The 18,504-nt window shown below is 38.9% G+C and overlaps 6 protein-coding genes across 7 annotated transcripts; 3 read left to right on the top strand and 3 right to left on the bottom strand.

Annotated features, from left to right (window-relative positions):
• Positions 1–1,422: 1,422 nt before the first annotated feature.
• On the top strand, positions 1,423–4,811 carry LOC124216050 (RNA-binding protein 34). The gene is made up of 4 exons (XM_046620118.2): positions 1,423–1,582; positions 2,124–3,692; positions 3,804–4,123; positions 4,294–4,811. Exons 2-4 carry the CDS (start codon positions 2,186–2,188, stop codon positions 4,507–4,509), a joined length of 2,043 nt encoding a protein of 680 aa, XP_046476074.1. The 5' UTR covers positions 1,423–1,582; positions 2,124–2,185; the 3' UTR covers positions 4,510–4,811.
• Positions 4,812–5,061: 250 nt separating this feature from the next.
• On the top strand, positions 5,062–8,936 carry Arv1 (ACAT-related protein required for viability 1). Of its 2 annotated transcripts, none has more exons than XM_046620133.1 (4): positions 5,062–5,392; positions 7,688–7,823; positions 7,921–8,440; positions 8,600–8,936. In XM_046620133.1, exons 2-4 carry the CDS (start codon positions 7,740–7,742, stop codon positions 8,746–8,748), a joined length of 753 nt encoding a protein of 250 aa, XP_046476089.1. In that variant the 5' UTR covers positions 5,062–5,392; positions 7,688–7,739; the 3' UTR covers positions 8,749–8,936. The 2 variants fall into 2 exon arrangements, with proteins under 2 accessions (XP_046476089.1, XP_046476090.1); XM_046620134.2 differs by lacking the exon at positions 5,062–5,392 and adding an exon at positions 7,397–7,587.
• Positions 5,560–7,207, bottom strand: LOC124216057 (aldo-keto reductase family 1 member A1). Its single transcript, XM_046620127.2, has 4 exons — positions 6,986–7,207; positions 6,616–6,783; positions 6,132–6,485; positions 5,560–6,061 (listed from the first exon to the last, which is right to left on the bottom strand). Exons 1-4 carry the CDS (start codon positions 7,055–7,057, stop codon positions 5,687–5,689), a joined length of 969 nt encoding a protein of 322 aa, XP_046476083.1. The 5' UTR covers positions 7,058–7,207; the 3' UTR covers positions 5,560–5,686.
• Positions 8,502–11,136, bottom strand: Wdr37 (WD repeat domain 37). The gene is made up of 5 exons (XM_046620121.2): positions 10,470–11,136; positions 10,246–10,371; positions 9,401–10,157; positions 9,035–9,281; positions 8,502–8,890 (listed from the first exon to the last, which is right to left on the bottom strand). The coding sequence occupies exons 1-5, from the start codon at positions 10,744–10,746 to the stop codon at positions 8,768–8,770; spliced, it is 1,530 nt and encodes a 509-aa protein (XP_046476077.1). The 5' UTR covers positions 10,747–11,136; the 3' UTR covers positions 8,502–8,767.
• Positions 11,137–11,155: 19 nt separating this feature from the next.
• Positions 11,156–17,344, top strand: alpha-Man-IIa (alpha-mannosidase 2). Its single transcript, XM_046620117.2, has 7 exons — positions 11,156–11,753; positions 11,832–13,198; positions 13,353–13,691; positions 13,832–14,140; positions 14,250–14,778; positions 15,004–15,156; positions 15,404–17,344. Exons 1-7 carry the CDS (start codon positions 11,625–11,627, stop codon positions 15,992–15,994), a joined length of 3,417 nt encoding a protein of 1,138 aa, XP_046476073.1. The 5' UTR covers positions 11,156–11,624; the 3' UTR covers positions 15,995–17,344.
• Naa40 (N-alpha-acetyltransferase 40) lies at positions 15,986–17,256 on the bottom strand. The gene is made up of 4 exons (XM_046620141.2): positions 17,115–17,256; positions 16,664–17,052; positions 16,238–16,396; positions 15,986–16,125 (listed from the first exon to the last, which is right to left on the bottom strand). The coding sequence occupies exons 1-4, from the start codon at positions 17,148–17,150 to the stop codon at positions 16,008–16,010; spliced, it is 702 nt and encodes a 233-aa protein (XP_046476097.1). The 5' UTR covers positions 17,151–17,256; the 3' UTR covers positions 15,986–16,007.
• Positions 17,345–18,504: the final 1,160 nt, after the last annotated feature.

Genomic DNA, 18,504 nt, shown 5'->3' with positions numbered 1-18,504 from the left:
TCGATGATGTCAAGAGAAAAAAACTTTTCGGTGACGTCACTTTCTGAACATCCGACATCCAAACTTTGGTTTCGAACTTTAATACTATGCATGATGATGTATGATGTATGATGATATGATATGACATGATGTATAATGATGTTAGTTTTCACATTTCACACAAGAAATACGCACTTATCCTTCCTGCCGATTATAGACTCAAGCGGCTAGGCCCTTCGAAGGTCAGCCGTTGACTAAAGATATATTCGTCAGTCAACGGGTCAGCGAATAACGCTGCCGTACTGCGACAGTTGGATGATAAAAAATTTTGCGCGTACCTTTTAAATGTGTATTCAAATACACTTGAAGTTTTATGAAGCTTCGTCGTTTCTCTCCGTATCACCTTATTAGATCTTTAAATCACTACACTGCGTTAAATACTCTCTCAGATACCGAGCATCCATTTCATCTCGATCAAAATTACTCAACGTAGATACTTCACTTGCGCCTAGCTAAATCAGCGTTTTGATTCCATGCCTTCGAAAATTCAAGATCAAGAGAGCAAATGAAAAGTTGTTGGAATAATTATGAATACTAATGTTATGGAATACATCGAGCGCGTGTCGAATAGAATCCCATTTCGAAATGAATAATTCTTCTCTTTTCATATTATAGCCGTATTATTGTAGATAATCTAGTTTGTCTCCTGGAAAATTATAAAATTTACAGTATACATCACGTATTAGTCCTAAATGCATCATATAATATCAATATCGTACATGGACCGCATATACAAATATACTTTTTGGTCTCCGCATCATTATTGCATCTGATCTATCATCATTTATAATCTATGTATACATTCTGATCTCGGGTAAATATACTTCAATTAAATCACTGTTTTGCTACGAATTTCGGAAGAAGTTTGTTCTCATTATTAATTTCTTGTATCACCGACAAGTCGGTAAGTACACAGAGGATACGTACTGGCTTGGGCTTACCGTTGCGAAGACTGTGTTGCTCGGAAGGTGAATGCAGCCAGCATCGTGTCGAAATCGGTAACTCTCTTATGTTCTGCAATAAGTTGTCAACTCTACCGTTGGAACATCTCAGGGGGCGTAAGCGCACGACGATTTTCGGTTGTCACACAAAAGCCCATTAGGGCAACTGTCTTTATATTCTTCAGTCAACGCTTCTGTCAGCGTAATTACGCTAAATAGAGAATGTTAACGACGAATTAAGACCATTATCTCTGTGAAGTGCCGTTTTACACACCAAAATCCATAAGAATAACTATCCCTGTATTTTTCAGTCAATGGCCTAGGTTTACAATTAATGCAGGGCACTGCCATTACCGACGCCACTGATGTGGAACTAACACCGACGGTGATCCAGGTCACTTCAGTTTTTTTTTTTACCATACCACGGAGACGCGGCAGTCATCTGCGCAAACTACGAGCGTCGAATACATCGCATTTTCCGGTCAAAGTCGTGCAAGAGGTAATGGTGAAGGTTGAGATTCCTGTTACCGCCAGGCCACGAGAAGGTCGAAAGATTAGCGTTGTTTGAGTAATCAGTTTAAATTTTAGCCGAAGATCGAAAGGTGAGTACTGACTAAACATTGCAATTCAGGTATTTCCCTCACAGTCGGGCATCAGTTCTTTCAAAGTCTATACTTAATTTAGTTAAAAATGTTTATTTCCATAATGTACAGAATATCTCTCGTCCGCCACACGTAGGAGGTTAATCAAGCCGCAAATCTATAGTACCGGGTTTCTTTAATGCGAGATCCGCGTAAAAAAATCGTTCAACGATCAATGAGACACAGATCCATTTCTTCTTTCATCGAATACGAACTTTGAGACAATATTTTCAGTCATTTTGATACTCGAAATCGATAACGCCGGCCGTTAAGGTGATTCGTGGCACCACCATTTTTATGTATTTCTTTCAATTTCCCGGGAAATTTTACCAGTCTAATTCCCGTCAATTTAATTAATCGAGTTCAAACTGCGTTTCAGAAAAGGCATTCATACACTTTGAGCGTCCATAAATATGTTCATCGTCAAAATATTATTACAATAGGATTAAAACTGTTTAATTTTTTTACTTAAATTGATTCCCATTTATGTTAATGTTCGCAGTGAAATCCCAGAAGGAATTATCGATTGTGTTGCAATTTTTGAGTCAAAAGAATAGACTTACAATGACTAAGGCAAAGTCGATGACGCCGAAAAGTCAGGCCTCAACACCAAAGGATGATTTGAAAGGGGTGAAAAACACATCTATTGGTAAGAACAAGACGCCAAAATTTAAGAAAACACCAACTGGCAAGGTCGCTTTGATAAACGGTACAACCAAAGGCAAAGGCAATCAAAACACAGAGAACAACACACCGAAAGGAAAGGTGAACACACCATTAAACACCCCTAAGCCCAAAGGTAACAGTAAGCCTAATATTTCGAATAACGATCAGGCTTCACCTGGGAATAAGAAAAAAATTCCTGTGGGAAAATCGCCGGCTCGGAAATTTCCTAGATATCAATGGAAAAGTGTTGTGTATGGCTCAGATGAGGAGGAAGACTCTGATACTTATTATGAGGATATCAACGAAGGTGTTGAAGTAAACGAGGATGTTAGTGATGAGGAGGCTGACAGTAACTCCGAGGGGGATGAAGTATCTAATGAAGATGTTGGCATCATCGATATATTGGGCAACAGTCTAGCTGAAGATTCGGATGATGATGATTCGGATTTTGACGACAATGGTGATGAGGAAAAAGGGGAGGAGAAGGAGGACGAGGAGGAGGAGGAGGAGGAAGAGGAAGAAGAAGAAGAGGAGGAGGAGGTTGTCAACAAAGGAGTCAAACAGTTTAAGGGACTTAAGCCAAGCGTTGAGCAAAGCGACGATGCGGAAGAGGAAGAAGAGGAAGACTCTAGTAGTGAAGGTGATACAGATGATTCCGTCAGTGATTCTGGACCTGGATTGAAAGCCTTGTTGGGACAAAGCCTAGCTGATGATGATGACGACGAAGATTTCACTGATAATGACGAGGAGGAGGATGACGACGAGGATATTAGCGATGAAGAGGAGGATGAAGATCATACTTCACCAATCAAAAAACAGAAAGTAGTAGCTGAGGAGGACGATGACGAGGATGAAGAAGAGGACAGCGATGATGATGAAGAAGATGAGGATAGCGATGATGCTGAAGACGACACGGAAACTTCTAAGCTTTCCATGCTAGAAAATGATTCTGAAAATGATGATGAGGAGGAAGATGACGACGATGAAGATTTGGCAGATGGTAAATCTGCAGATGACTCGGGTAAAGAACTCACGCCACAAGAAGTTGATGCCAGAAATAAACGGTCGATATACGTCGGAAACCTTCCCAAAGATGTGGTAAAAGAACAGTTGATAAAACTGTTCAAAAAGTTTGGAACTATTGAGGTAATCAGAATAAGAGGAGGCATTGGAAAGGATAGTAAAACCTCAAAGAAGCTATCTGTTATTAAAAGAGACCAACTCCATCCAGTTGTATCCTCGTTGCATGCATACATCAGATACCATGCTGATGATGCAGCAAAGAAAGCTCTTTCAATGAATGGACACAAGTTTAATGAATACTTCTTGAGGGTTGATTTGGTTGGAGGCAACGGTCCTAAACCTGACCAAAAAAAGGCTGTCTTCCTGGGCAATTTGCCTTTCAGTGAGTATAATTTAAACAAAAAATGCATAGAATATATGAAGAGATTTACTGTCACTTTATTTTTTTTTGTAACTCATTTTATTCATTTCAATATCATATTTTTTATTGTAGAAATTGATGACAACTCTATTTGGTCCCACTTTGCGGATTGTGGTAAAATTGTATCTGTACGAATTGTCAGAGATAAGAAAACCAAAATAGGCAAGGGCTTTGGATACATCAATTTCGAAAATGCCGACTCAGTCGCCCTAGCACTCAAGCTTAATGGCACTACTCTTGTCAATCGAGTCATTAGGGTGAATGTATGCACAGATAAATCTTCGTCTGACAAGAAACAGGGACCGTTAAGTCAGAAAAGGTCTCATTCCAAACAGATTCAAGGTAGTGCACCAAAAAGGCACAAAGACAACTCTGACCCAATTGCAGTAGCTGTGAGTATTCTATATATCAGACAGTCATTAATGCGATTATTTCATGTTCTATTCATCATGAAATTGTGTCAATTAACATCCACTCGTATTGTTTATTGTCATAACAATATACGTATGTTGACCATAGTATACAATCTGTAATGTTGCTAAATCATGTATTTTTGCTGTAGACGCACAATAGTCAGAATGCTCAACAGAGGAAAGAGGCAAAACAGAAGCGTTCACAAGGTGAACAACAGAGGCAAAAAGGGAGTGAGCAGCCAGGCAGCAAATCGGGTGGTGGTTTTCAAGGGCAGAAAGCTGATAAGAAAAAAAAACAAAAATTCAACAAGTTTGACAAAAAAAAAAAACAAATAGCAGCTAAATTCGCTGCTAAGCCGAAATAAGTTTCCACCGATTAGATATAGACAGGAATTTCATCATTTTAATTCAGTTTATTTTTACTTTCACGCCTCCATGTTACAATATATAAGAATTGCACACATAATGTAATTAGCGTGTGCATCAATTTCGAAAACATTGTTTACTCAGTGATTACGGTGCATCCTGTGTTATTAATGCCTTGTGTAATTTTGTATGTGTGAGTGTGACACGTAAACTGTATATATAATGTGCTGACGAGAAAGTGTGCTTTCACATTCTGTAACAACCATTTTTTTAATAACAATAATGTAACATGCTCCTTGTACTGATTTTGAATCTGTAACTTTTTTTCTTCTTTGTCAACGCAAATATCCGATTGTCCAAAATTTTCTCGATCCTGAAAAGTGCTAGAATCAATTATTTGGTGCACCAGGTTGCACCATATAATTTTTTGAGAGGAATCGATTGATGAGAATCTTCGCGATTTTTTGAATAGTGCTCGAATCGATCCTGCGACGTAACATATCGACCTAATCTTTTGTGAGAATGCCATCTTGAAATTTCGAGAGGTAATACCGATCATACCATAATACCGATGTTGAACCGTGCCGTGCTGAAAAGTCGCGACGTGCACAAATGTTACAATTGTAATACGCGATAAATTATTCAATTGTTTTGTACGAATTCGCATGCTGTATAACGATCACGCGAACATAATTATCTTCCATTGATAGGTGAAATCTTATTCGAGAAAATCATTAATTGCTGCAAAGTTAAGTTAGGTTAGAAATCTTTTGCCCGGTGTAGTGCCCTATTTACAGCAGCCTTAATTGTGTTCAAGCATCCACAAATAGTAAATGCCTACAAGCCTTGATCTAAGAGTTATCCTCACAGAAAACAACTAAGGTAGTATCATCTTATTCTAAATTCCAGTGTCTGACAATGAACCCAAGAAATTCTAAAATATTCTTCGTACACACAAAAATAATATAACCTCTTAATTGAATACGTGTGTAATTTTGTACACATGTTTTATCCCACGAAAGTATTTATACTTAAAAGACAAGTCAAGCTTTTGACAAATTTAGTGTTTTATTTCAATATCCTTTACCATCACAATGAATTCAATATTCATACGTGAATAAACCTACAATTTAAAGTGCATAGATGTGTTATAGCCCTTAAATGAGCTTTACATGTTTAAAATGGAAACTCTGGGTGTTTTTCAATACCCTTAAAAAACCCGAAGTCGCAAACCCGGGCCGATGCTCCCTGATCCAATGCGTTTAGTGCGTTCATATCTTCAGGCGCAAGTTCCCAATCAAATAAATCAATATTTTTTCTGAGCCTGTCTGGGTTGGTACTCTTTGGAATAGCAGCTATTCCTCTCTGAAGTGTGTATCTAAGCAAAATCTGAGCCGGTGTCTTTTTTCTTCGTTCCCCTATTTTTACAACTACCGGGTTCGATAACAGATCGGGCAGAGAATCTACCTTGCCCATTAGTTTGACCAATCCTCTCGATCCCAGCGGGGAATATGCCGTCACTGTGATTCCATTTTTTTTGCAGAAATCAACCTACGAAAATAATTATGATATATAGTTCAATGCAGGTACCCTCGAGCATTAGTTTCAACTAGAATCTTACCAATTCTTTTTGTTGGAAGTAAACATGCAGTTCTATCTGCAAGTTAGAGATTGGTAATTTTGATGCTGACATTACTTTCGTTATCTGCTTTATATTGAAATTTGAAAGACCGATTGCTTTTGCGCGACCAGCCTCAACTTGTTTCTCCATTTCTAACCATATTTTCAAATGATCTGTGCTTTTGTCAAGTTTAATTTCGCCATTCTTGTCTACTGGATGTAAATCTTCGTTTACTTCCTCCAGACTAAACGGTGTGTGTATCAAGTAAAGATCCAAGTAGTCCAATTGCAAATCTTTCAGAGATCTTTTAATCCATTTCTCTACTCCTAAAGGTCGATTTCCGACAGGGGGAACCTTTAAGTGTTTAAACATTGGCTTACGGTACAAGTTTTTGATTACAGAACACAAGGTCGAGATTTTGGTTTCTTGTTGATACAACTTTGTGTACAATTTCTATTTACATGTAAATAATAGTTGTTTTTACCTTGGATACAACAAACAGTTCTTCCCTCTTCAGTTTTCCAGAGCTAAGCCACTTGTGAAGTACCTTACCAATTACATGTTCATTTTCATATACTGGTGCTGTATCTATGTGCCTATAGCCTGCTTCCAAAGCTGTATTTAGTGCAACCTCTAGCTCAGCATCTGTCGCCTGTACGATTATTCAAAAATTTATTCTAAATCCGTGTTAAACAAAATAAATATTCTTTGTATGTGCAGTCCTTCTTTGCTGTATCCAATCATAATCGACTCAAAATGTATAACATGTGACGCTTGTAATTATTCACATTTATGTAGGTAGATATTATACAAGATCTAACACATAAATAATTTATGGGAGCTACTATACATACTTGCCAAGTTCCAAATCCCAAAGCTGGCATAACTTGCCCAGTTGGCAATGTTAAGGTCATCTTAGAGGCCATGGCTGTGTAACGTGTTACTTGCTCGATCGTATATTTGGGACTAATTGATGTACAGTTATCTGTGGTCCTCGAGGCAGTAGAGAAATATTTTTCAAGTTCCCCACCATTACTACCACTCAAAATGGCCGCACATAACGGATTTTTTTTATCTTAGGGCCTTGAGGGCCTCGATATTACTCCTAGAACCAACTTTCACCTATCCACATTCTTCTTCTGGTGTTCACTCATCCGGCAAGGATATTTCTAATGATCATTGTTATGCACATCAGAAATGTGTGGCTGAGTTCAGGGTCATGAAAATGTTACATGAACAAAATATCCATCAAAGTCTCTAAGGCAGCCAAAAGATGTGTTACGACAGATTACGCTCAAAGCGATCTATGCCCTGGCGAATTTAGTAATTAACTCCAGAAACTGTGACGCCTATCTCTTAAAAAAAAAACGTTATATCAAATGCGTTTATGTCGTTGGTCAGATACAGATTCTAATAGCATGATCTCTTAGCATGATCGAGGGAACGTGTTTTACTTGTGTGTACATTAATTCTTATCACAATTCATATACACTTATTAACCATTTGAAGGTCTTTCAAGTAAGCAATTATAAGATATTTGTTGTATATCATTACAGGCAGACCTGCATGTGTATGTAGATCGGCGTTTAAATTTTTTATGATTCCGGTATGTATACTTGCATAAAATGTGGGGCAGAAGTGGATGAATTGTATCGAAGGTACAGTCCAAGTGTCCTGAAGGTTTCAAAATGTGTAAGTGTTTTCATCTTCCTTTTTCCCATTGGAAAACTACCTAATGATGTCTAATTAATTATCTGATATCCAATTGTTCAAACATTTCTTATTCCAGGAGAAATGTGGCAGTATAGCAGATAAATACATAGAGTATGATCCAGTAATTGTTCTGGTTGACCTAGTTTTATTGAACAAGTCCGCATACAGACATTTACTGTATAATAGTGGTTTCAAGTCCTATTGGAAACTAATAGTTGTCCTCGTCCTTGGAGAGTCATTTAGAATCTGGTCTTCGGGCGGCTCTAAGGAGCCATTAGCAACTGTTTTGCCACTGCACAGAGATGACAAGGATGCATATGAAGGAGAAAGAAGCTTTTATATATTGTTGTTACATACAACACTCTCACTTGGTGCATTTTTCTGCGCAGTAATCGGCGTTACTGAATTACGGTGGTTAATTTCAGGGAACAGACCTATCAAATATAGTGCTCTTGATTTAGGAAGGGCTTTGACTGTGGGGGGTTGCGCGAAACTAATTGGATTGCTCGATATGGTCTGGGGACACATTTCTCCAGATCCTCACTATGCTCTGATACATGGATACACTGTACTATGTCTCCTAACGGCTTATTCAGGTGATTTGAGAGAAAATACGTTTCATTATTATGTGTTATCAAAAACACGTTGCAAGTGTACTTCTTCTTGAGGTATTTAGTTCTTTATTCACTACAGGATATGATTGATAACATCACATAATAATATGATACAATAAAATAATTAGAGACTTATTGCAGTGGTTTGCGAAAGTGGGAGAAGCGGATCATTGGTTGGACTGGCTGGTGGGATACTAGCGTACGGATATGTTACTGCCAATATTACATGGATACATCGAGCTTTTACCAATACTGCCAACTCTACGGCGATAAATGCCATGGTCCAATAAACGTGAACTAAAATCCTTACTAAACGTCTTTAACTGGAAGTATGCTCCAGCCTAATACCAGCCTGTCAAAACCACACGAAAATAAATTGCAGATACCTCCATCCTCTGCCCAAGCAACCGAACAAACCATTCGCCTGTGACCCTAGTGAAATAAATGACACCGATTAAAAGACAGTGCAACCCAACGATCTATACCAATTATTAACCGTAAGAAACCTCCATTGGAAAATTGACAAGTGACGTAATATGATATGTACGTATTATGAAATATTTCATCGCCATATACCTGTCTGCTCGTTCTTGGAAGCCTGGCCAGCCTTTGCCCACTGAGGTCAAAGAGTCTGATCTGTCTGTTGTCATGCGGTATAGCTACTACACCACTGCTCGAAACGGCCAATCTGTTAGCAGCACTGTCTGCGCGGATTGTTGCTAATGGGCTACGAATATTACGCAGCTCCCAGACCTTAACACTCCGGTCGTCCGAGCTTGATACTATCTTATCTTCTCTGGTAAATACTGCAGATGTTACTGTTCTGTGGGAAAATATCCAACAAAAATAATGAAAGTTCATCAAAAAGGAAACAAAGTATATAATTAAGTATATTCCAGAAATGAGCAACCAGAAATTGAAATTGATGTATAAAAAACATACTCCGTATGCCCCTGGAAGACCGACACTGAATGTATTGGTTCCCTGAAGTCCCATAGTCGAAAAGTGCTGTCTTTGCTGGACGTAACGCACAGCCTATGAACATGATGGGTTGAAACATGAGTCAGCTCCTGGTCATGCCCACACAGAGTATGAATGACTTCGCCTGTTTCCGTATCATACAGGTTAGCAGTTCTATCCCAAGATGCTGTGACTAGCTGCTCTGCCACTGGTAGCCAATCTGCGGCTATGACAACACCTGAGTGACCCAATAGTTCCCTGACAGGTGTCCTCAGAGTGGGCAGTTCTTCCTGTTCATCTATAGACCCAACGCCTGTTGTCGTCCTGTCTGAAACCATGCCTGCAATTTCCTCCGAAGAGGGCAGCTTTTTTGCTTGGTCCCAATTTACCGCAGCTTGCCAAACATGTGCAGAGCAATCTCCACTTGCAGTTAATGCCAGGTCTCTGCTCGGATGAAATCTAACGGAGTTAACCGATCCGTTATGACCTGTATATTGCAAGAGACAACGACCACTGTCGATGGCCCAGACACGAGCAGTATGATCCGTGGAAGCTGTTGCTATTATTGGCTGACCTAATCGTCCCACCGTTACTTCCCAGATCCCGTCTCTGTGCCCCACGTATTCCCTCTGCATGGTACAAGACATGGTGGGATTCTTAAAGCTGGAAACAATCTTGCTGGTTTGAGCCTTCAGCTTGTGCGAAGTCTTCACCTTCTGGGCAGAGCCACCACCCATCGCTGCAACGCATACCGTGATGTTAACATACACTAAGTCGAGTGATTAACAAGCCGCGATATTTTTTTTCAATCTTAATGGGATGCTTACATTTTTGTTTGGAAAGATTTTTTGTGTCCGGATAATCCGTTAGATCCCCAGGAGGTAAACTGCGCTCTCCGGAACCATAACATTCTCTTTCTAATCTTTCATTTAATGCATCTACCTTCTCTTGAACTGAAATTTCAAATTTAATGATATAAGTACTTTTTTCACAACAATCCGCAGTGCTGTAATCAGTGTCGCATAACCGGAATAGATCAAGATCTACTTACGGCCAACATTTTCTGTGTATAACATCTCGAACTCTTTTTCTATTTGCTGAAACGCCTCGTGTAATCTCGAGCGTAAAAACTGCGGGACACCTCCATCATCAGGATCGGAACGAAAGCTGACATAATGCAGGGCTGTTGGCTGCAGAGGAGTTGAGCCGGCTTGACTCTGCTGAGATTGCAGTTCTGTATCTGTGCTACTTTGTACACGAGGAATTGAAATTCTCTTCGTTTTACCACTGGACTTCCCTCCCGATGCGGTAGATGGATCGCTGGGCATATTTCACTCGCGGGAGTAAACTATTTAATCTCACTATCAGTAAGTCACATTTACAAATGCAGGAATGGTCATTTCATAATTAAATAACTAGAATTTTTTTTTTGTTTTCAATAAAAATCGTACTAGTTGTAGTTGTACAGTGGTTGAGTTTGAATGTCAAAAATCCATCCGAAAATTAGTGAAGAGAAGGAGATCAAGTTACGCAAAGCTCGCGAAGTGATTGAAGCTGGATGAGAAGTTATCACAAATTCCAACTCTCTTCGTCGTTGTTGATTTTCACCATTTTAGCACAACGTCACATTGTTTCACGAATAAATCTATGAAAATTTCGCGACACTGCGCAGACATTTGTAGACTAGCCCACAGCTAACATGTCAGGGGGAAGCTCATTGACTAAAGCAGTAGAGACTGCTGAAAACGACGCTGATATGAATTGCGATACAGAAGTTTCCTACCATGACCGACCAATGTAGTTTACAATCCCGGTTGTAGCTATAATCACCACTGCATTGATTACAGACGCATCTTTTTTCGTCTTGTTTTGAAGCCTCGTTTGATAACAATTCAAGACTAGACGTAATACCGTATTCAAATCGCCTCGGGATTTACATGTGAAAGCATTCCTGTCAGATAAAGCACGCGTCGTATCATAATTCGATGACCCTTGTTACTTCACGAATTGCGACCGTCGCCGCAGTATCCAAGTAGACGATATTCCACTAGTCGTAGGTTAGGTTAAATTTAACAAGCTTGTTTGATCAGTCTGTGCCACGGTCTGTGCTAACAATATGGCAATCATAAACACCGGTAAGAGAACCGAATGAATCAATTTTACTATATATTATTAGATATAAAATATTCGGGTAGCAGTGAATGTAATGCGGGTTAGAAAGACTTTGGCCGTCTTTGGAACGGGGCTGGTGTTAGCAGGATGTGTTATGCTTTATCTCATGATGGATTTGGCGCTGTATCCAAATGATCGTGGATCTAAGCTTCCACTTAAAGATGTAAGTTATCGAGCAATACCATATGGGCAAATTTATTTTCATTTCACGGAGGTTTGTTTTTGATTTGTGTTTCCGCAGAGCCAGTGGCTGCATTTTGAAGATCGACTGTCGAAGCTGGAAAAAGATTTTATTCAACATCATGAAGCCATGAATGCTATTCAGATCGCTGCTCAAACTAGAGATGTGGTGAATTCAAATAATTATGTGAACAATCTAGTCAGATCAACACCGAAACCGTTTCATATGGATCACTTGATCAACACCAAAAAGAAGCAGTGCAGCTTTTTGCCAGAGCAAGTACCGCAAGTCGACGTTCAAATGTTGGAAATATATAAGAAACTAGAGTTTGACAACCCCAACGGCGGTGTTTGGAAACAAGGCTGGGCAATAGACTATGATGAGAAACAGTGGCATCCGACAAGAAAGTTGAAGGTGTTCGTTGTGCCTCATTCCCACAACGATCCTGGCTGGTTGAAGACGTTTGAGAAATACTATCAGACTGAAACTCGAGACATACTTAATAATTTGGTTTCAAAGCTTGCTGAGGATAAAAGACGCAAATTCATATGGGCCGAGGTATCGTTCCTCCAACTTTGGTGGGACGAACAGAACAAGGAGACTCAGGATATGTTCAGACAGTTGGTTCATGACGGGCAGTTGGAAATTGTTGCTGGCGGTTGGGTCATGCCCGATGAATCCAGCGCCCATTGGTTGGCTCAGCTAACCCAGTTGACCGAAGGTCACCAATGGTTGAAAAATAATTTAGACTTTGTTCCCAAATCAAGTTGGTCGATCGATCCATTTGGTCTGTCGCCTACTATGCCTTACTTATTGAAGGGCTCAGGAATGGACAATCTATTAATTCAAAGGGTACACTACTCTGTTAAAAAACGATTAGCCAGAGATAAACTACTGGAATTTCGATGGAGGCAACTCTGGGACAACGACGGATCTTCTGAGATGTTTACACATATGATGCCGTTCTATAGCTATGATGTACCGCATACTTGTGGTCCTGATCCAAAAGTTTGCTGCCAATTTGATTTCAAGCGACTTCCAAGTTACGGTCTTACCTGCCCTTGGAAAGTACCACCCCAAGTTATTAGCAGTAATAATGTTGCAGAGAGATCCATGCTCTTGTTGGATCAATATCGTAAGAAGGCGCAGCTGTATAAAACTAATGCGTTACTGATACCATTGGGTGATGATTTTCGGTACAATCATCGCACCGAATGGGATGCCCAGTACAACAATTACCAGAGACTCTTTGACTACATGAACTCACATTCAGAACTCAATGTTAAAATCCAGTTTGGAACACTTAGTGATTATTTTGACGCTGTTCGGGACGAACAGATAATAGAGAACTTCCCGACCTTGTCTGGAGACTTCTTTACATATTCGGATAGGGATGACCACTACTGGAGTGGTTACTATACTTCAAGGTAATTAATTTACCAAACTAGTACTAAAACATTACTGGTTCAAAGTAATATTATTTTCATCCAGGCAAATACAAAAAACATGTACAGCGTTGGTCAGAACTAGTAAATAGATTCAGAAGCAACGACAAGCATTGTAAAATGATCATATTTTCAGGCCATTCCATAAGAGATTAGATCGTGTACTACTAGGCTCACTGCGGAGTTCAGAGATCCTTGCTGCGATAGGTTGGGTTCGCGGCGGTGATCAATTAGCAGAGAAAAGTCTCTTTGACAGACTGCAACGCGCTAGAAGATCACACTCTCTGTTCCAGCACCATGATGGCATAGCAGGAACATCTAGAGACCACGTAGTCATTGATTATGCTGAAAAAATGATAACTGCCTTGAAAGACAGTGAGCATGTTTTGCAGCAATCAGTTATGCATCTATTAAAAAGTCAGCAGGATTTTCCTATTGATCCTAAAATTGCATACTTCACTCTGGATGAAGCCAGGTACAGTATTTCAATACCGTGTCATCTATATTTAGCATTAAATTTTCATACTTTTCCAAGTTTCAAAGAAAAGCTTATCTATTCGATTACAATTATATTATAATAATCATTTTTTTTCAAACCCAAATGGTCTCCTAAAGATTGGATTACACAAATCCTGGAAATAAACGTGTGCTCACTTTCGAAGCAGAAACATTATCACGGAGGGTGATATTGTATAATCCACTACCAAGACAAAGGACTAAAATTCAGACACTGCTTGTATCGACACCATACGTAAAAGTGACTGATAGAATCGGTCATCCAGTTCTGTGTCAAATATCTCCAATTTGGGTAGAAGTAGGAAGTTTATCTTCTGCAAAATTCGAACTTTCTTTTGAAGTTACTGTACCTGGTCTGGGCCTTAGCACATACTTAATTCATGTTCTTCCCAGTACGTCTTTAGCGCCGTAAGTGAACCAATCGTAAAATTATTTCGTCAAAATATTATTACTGCTATTTGGACAAAAAAATACATCAATGAACAATCAAAGTTATTGGTTTCATTTTCTATTTCAGACGAGTTCACATCGCTAATGTTACCTTATACAATGCTCCAGCCCCACCGTCAGCTGTCCCAGGATTTGCTCATCTCCAAGCTATTCCACAGAAACGGGAATTCTCTATTCAGCAGAGGTCAGAAGTTGTGGCATCATTTACCGAATCAGGACTTTTGAAAGCAATGCGCGTCGGCAATAATACAGTTCCGATCCATCTTGAGTTTGTAAAATATGGGACGAAGCCCTTTGGAGACAGAAGTGGGGCATATCTTTTCTTGCCCAACAAACCGGACCCTGATGTGATTCCTGTACCACATGATACGGTTGTTCATGTCGTGGAAGGACCTTTGCTATCAAGGGTTTATCTACAATTACCTCACCTCTTTCATACCTGTACATTATTCAATTCACCTGACAGCGATGGACTTGGTCTACACATACACAACGAAGTAGACATTTCAGATACACAAAACTTTGAAATTGCTATGAGACTGAACACAGGCATTGTATCCAGGGACCAATTCTTCACAGACTTGAACGGCCTTAATGTAATTATTGCTCTACCAGTTTCAGTTTACGCATTTCAGAGATATTGATGCACAGAAATTTCTATTCGTAGGCACGTTTTTTTTTTTTTTTTTTTTTTATAACTTAATTTAGCATTCTAATACTAATATTTCGCACATCGTGTGTCAGTTTGTTTTATAAGTCTTATGCACATTAGAATCTGACATATGTTGAAATCCTGAATTCAAATATGAACTATTTCACAGATGGTGAGACGCCAGAGATTTCCTAAGCTACCAACACAGGGAAATTATTATCCACTGCCTACAGCTGTGTATGTTGAAGATGAACGAATGAGACTGACAGTAGCTACAGCACAGCCGCTGGGTGTTGCTTCAATGGGAACAGGTCAGATTGAGGTAAAGTAAAAGTGATCTATACAATTTTTTTTAAAAAATGCTGATTTAATTATAGTCGTGTGGTCTCTATGGCTAGTAAAGTTTAATTAAACACAATCGGATCAAATGAGATCGTGAATGGCAGACTCAGAATCATATTTAAAAAATTTTTATTTTTATTCGTTCATATAAATCTAGTCGTATGTTACAGAGTGACCTGCATCTTATTATGTGGATATAGATTCTATATTGTAATATCATATTACAGATTATGCAAGATCGACGACTCATGCAAGATGACAATCGAGGCTTAAGCCAGCCGGTAACGGACAATCTCTTGACGAATCATATATTCAATCTGGTCTTGGAAAAACGAACTGCCATGCCTTGTTCTGGAGGATCACCAGCCTCAAACCATCCGGCAGGTTTACTGTCACTGGGTGCTTACCTAGCTACTCAAGGATTGCTACATCCGATTATGGCTTTCCATCCTTCAGATTCGACATCAACCGAACTACATCCAGAGTTGTCGCCATTACGTTTTGATTTTCCTGCCGATATAGACATAGCTAGTTTGAGAGTTTTCCCAGTTCCCGAAGGGGCTGGCAAAGGTATGGGACTGGTCCTGCATAGGCAAGCGTTGGATCTCTGCTGGGGTGATAAGTCTTTCGTACATCGGACTAAAGTATCAGACGATGGAGAAGTTGATTTAAGAAAGTTCCTCGGAGACATGGGAGATTGGACAATAAGTGAAGCTCCGCTGACCTTCACTAGTGTTGGACCATCTTTGAAGTCCCCAATAATTAATTTGTGTCCACACGAAATACTGCCGATCTTATTTCATCGGGCACAATCTTAGTTTTCATGCATTGTTATTTGATGGAATGAGTTTCGTCTGCCTTAGGGTTGACGATGCCCAAATTGTGTTTGCTAAGAATGATGTAATGTACCTTTTCTGTGGTATAAGGATTCGTACTGTCAAGCCGGTACCTGAAATGACGGTGGGTCTTATGTTATGCAATACTCTTGTGATGATCAAAGTTTGTTCAACTAAAACATAGTTTTTAAAGTTTGAATAATAATAATAATACAATTTGAATACCCAAGTGAATGAGAAAACGATATTGCTGCGGGATTGTGTTTGAAGACAGTCATAACAACTTTTTGCATTTGGGTTTGAAAGGCCATTGATTCCAATGCTTGCATCATAAAACGGCCTAATCCTCTGCGCCTGGATGATGGCTCAAGCTGTATTTCATAACTACACAGAGCAGAAAAAATGAAAGATTACAGTTCAAAATAAAATAGTATTAAATATACAGTCAGGAACAAAAAGTAAGATATGTAGACTACGCAGGTGTCAGAGTTTAAATGATGAATAACATTTGACAAGTGAATGCAATTCGATGTCAATGTATCAGTGGACTAGAGGCTTTAGTATATGAATTCATCATTTACAACTTTTCCTTCACCGTGGATATTCTATTGCGATTACTTACAAATTTAACAATTACATCTATTAATTTACCAGTACAGAACTTCTACACCATAGTCTATATCAAATCTGAAGTGCGAAAAACCGATTGGTATGTCGTCAGCAGATGCCACTAAATACCAAGCAGCTGGTTCTAGTAATTCAGTCTGTTTAGCCACGAGATCCCAACCCCACGCGGACTGCTCGTACATTTGCTTCATGTTGCGTTCCATGAGATCGAGAATCCAAGATACAGTTTGTTTTGACAAATCTGTAACTCTCTGACATGTGACCTCAATTAAAACTCCGTCTTTGGATTTGTATTTGTGAAAACATTCTAGAGTGGCAAGAGGATCTATTAGAGCATTTGCTTTTTCTACAAGTTGTTTGGCAGTTTTCTCTTTTTCTGCCTGAAGTTGGCGCCTAGTCTTATGTGCTCTTCTCTGAAAAACAACAAAAATTTATCATTTCTCAAGAGTAACGAAGACGTGAATTCAATACGCACCTTCATGTTGACAGCTTTGGAAGAGAGATCGATCATTTGTGTCTCAAATTAAATTTCGTAATCAAATGCGTGGTGCTGCATTTGTGGTATTTATCATTTTTGTGAAATAGTAACAAATACAATTCCAGAAGTATCTATCTAGCAGCTTTTTAAAAATCAGCAAACATTAGTGAAACAAGTGACACTAACTCTGGTATATCTTGGTTTGAGGCTACTGGTATAAGTGGAACCTGGATTAAAAATGCAACAATTCAGAAAAGTGGTACGGTACTCGGTAAATCAATCTATGAATTTTCACATTTAGACCCAACAGTTGGAAAAGTACGAATGATCCTTTTGCATGCGAATAAATCTGAAATAAAGTAATACACTTTCATCTCTGTTAATGTCTCGGTTCTTCCTACTTTGTTGAGACCTACTGACTATAAGTTAAAATGCTGTTGTTACTATACTAGTTTTGGAATACACTGTGATGTGCCAGAGCATTAATTTTAGAATCGAGTAACCATATTATTTCAGTTTATAGTTTACAACGTCATAGACACAGTTCATCGTGACCTCATGCCAAATCAAACGTCTACACACCAGCAAGGGGACCCTCTAACATGCTAATAATGGATTTTGATGGGACTCGGGTATTTTGTAGAGGTATTTGCCCTAAGTACCAGGCTGACGGGAATTTATGCACCAAGGTTTAATTTCCGATAAAATCGATGGTAAAGTTTCACGCAAGGTATATACTATTTTTTTTCTTGTTCATGTATGCAATATTACTAAATATGAATAACAAACATTGCATTAGAAGTTGCGGGCAAAAGATTGCTATACAATGTATGGTAGTAATTTCAGTTATTTTATATTATATATATATGCAACAATCGTAGCTAGTATTTATTTTGTGATTATTTTTTGATAGCGCGCTGTCTGATCCTATGATGTTTTTTGAATCACTGAATCCAAGTTGAGCTAGCAGTGAAATGGAAGGAATCCGATAAAAATGGAAGCGCAGCTTTCATCGCCCACGGTTGTAAAATCTGTGTTGTCACCTGATAAGAATAAAATTAATTAATCGTAGCATATCAGACATGTGTGATTCCGTTATTTGAATAATAAAAATACTCTACACTATTCTTTAATGTATTATTTAGTTTTTATCAAATTATTTACTTGTTCAGAGTTTTCTCGTGCTCTCAGAAATCGTTCATATGTTTTACTGTCAATAGTTTTCCATTTGTCAAAGTGGGTTCCTCCTCTTTTTACATTATCTCTCTATCGATAAATTTGTGACATTCGTTTCAAATGAGGGCATGCTCCTCTTTTTTTTAAACTTTGCTGACAATGGAACGTAATCTTTTGGCTCTGGTGCAAATTCTTCAGGAATGTATTCCTC

The sequence above is a fragment of the Neodiprion pinetum genome, chromosome 4, assembly GCF_021155775.2.
Source record: "Neodiprion pinetum isolate iyNeoPine1 chromosome 4, iyNeoPine1.2, whole genome shotgun sequence".
In the NCBI taxonomy this organism is placed as follows: domain Eukaryota; kingdom Metazoa; phylum Arthropoda; class Insecta; order Hymenoptera; family Diprionidae; genus Neodiprion; species Neodiprion pinetum.
The sequence above is the reverse complement of the archived record's forward strand: the minus strand, read 5'-3'. Positions and strand labels throughout refer to the sequence as shown.

What these genes read in the sequence shown, in the direction of transcription:
- LOC124216050 (XM_046620118.2), top strand. Translation starts at nt 2,186, where the DNA reads ATGACTAAGGCAAAGTCGATGACGCCGAAAAGTCAGGCCTCAACACCA. An exon ending in CCTGGGCAATTTGCCTTTCA is followed by an intron (nt 3,693 to 3,803) that starts GTGAGTATAATT and finishes TTTTTATTGTAG; the next exon opens with AAATTGATGACAACTCTATT. An exon ending in CTGACCCAATTGCAGTAGCT is followed by an intron (nt 4,124 to 4,293) that starts GTGAGTATTCTA and finishes TTTTTGCTGTAG; the next exon opens with ACGCACAATAGTCAGAATGC.
- LOC124216057 (XM_046620127.2), bottom strand. Translation starts at nt 7,057, where the DNA reads ATGGCCTCTAAGATGACCTTAACATTGCCAACTGGGCAAGTTATGCCA. An exon ending in AACTGTTTGTTGTATCCAAG is followed by an intron (nt 6,486 to 6,615) that starts GTAAAAACAACT and finishes AAACACTTAAAG; the next exon opens with GTTCCCCCTGTCGGAAATCG. An exon ending in ACTTCCAACAAAAAGAATTG is followed by an intron (nt 6,062 to 6,131) that starts GTAAGATTCTAG and finishes TTATTTTCGTAG; the next exon opens with GTTGATTTCTGCAAAAAAAA.
- Arv1 (XM_046620133.1), top strand. Translation starts at nt 7,740, where the DNA reads ATGTATACTTGCATAAAATGTGGGGCAGAAGTGGATGAATTGTATCGA. An exon ending in TCCTGAAGGTTTCAAAATGT is followed by an intron (nt 7,824 to 7,920) that starts GTAAGTGTTTTC and finishes TTCTTATTCCAG; the next exon opens with GAGAAATGTGGCAGTATAGC. An exon ending in TCTCCTAACGGCTTATTCAG is followed by an intron (nt 8,441 to 8,599) that starts GTGATTTGAGAG and finishes GACTTATTGCAG; the next exon opens with TGGTTTGCGAAAGTGGGAGA.
- Wdr37 (XM_046620121.2), bottom strand. Translation starts at nt 10,746, where the DNA reads ATGCCCAGCGATCCATCTACCGCATCGGGAGGGAAGTCCAGTGGTAAA. An exon ending in AAATCTTTCCAAACAAAAAT is followed by an intron (nt 10,158 to 10,245) that starts GTAAGCATCCCA and finishes TATGCGTTGCAG; the next exon opens with CGATGGGTGGTGGCTCTGCC. An exon ending in TTCCAAGAACGAGCAGACAG is followed by an intron (nt 8,891 to 9,034) that starts GTATATGGCGAT and finishes TTATTTCACTAG; the next exon opens with GGTCACAGGCGAATGGTTTG.
- alpha-Man-IIa (XM_046620117.2), top strand. Translation starts at nt 11,625, where the DNA reads ATGCGGGTTAGAAAGACTTTGGCCGTCTTTGGAACGGGGCTGGTGTTA. An exon ending in CTAAGCTTCCACTTAAAGAT is followed by an intron (nt 11,754 to 11,831) that starts GTAAGTTATCGA and finishes GTGTTTCCGCAG; the next exon opens with AGCCAGTGGCTGCATTTTGA. An exon ending in CAGACTTGAACGGCCTTAAT is followed by an intron (nt 14,779 to 15,003) that starts GTAATTATTGCT and finishes ACTATTTCACAG; the next exon opens with ATGGTGAGACGCCAGAGATT.
- Naa40 (XM_046620141.2), bottom strand. Translation starts at nt 17,150, where the DNA reads ATGATCGATCTCTCTTCCAAAGCTGTCAACATGAAG. An exon ending in CCAAAGCTGTCAACATGAAG is followed by an intron (nt 17,053 to 17,114) that starts GTGCGTATTGAA and finishes GTTGTTTTTCAG; the next exon opens with AGAAGAGCACATAAGACTAG. An exon ending in TCGTTTTCTCATTCACTTGG is followed by an intron (nt 16,126 to 16,237) that starts GTATTCAAATTG and finishes CCGTCATTTCAG; the next exon opens with GTACCGGCTTGACAGTACGA.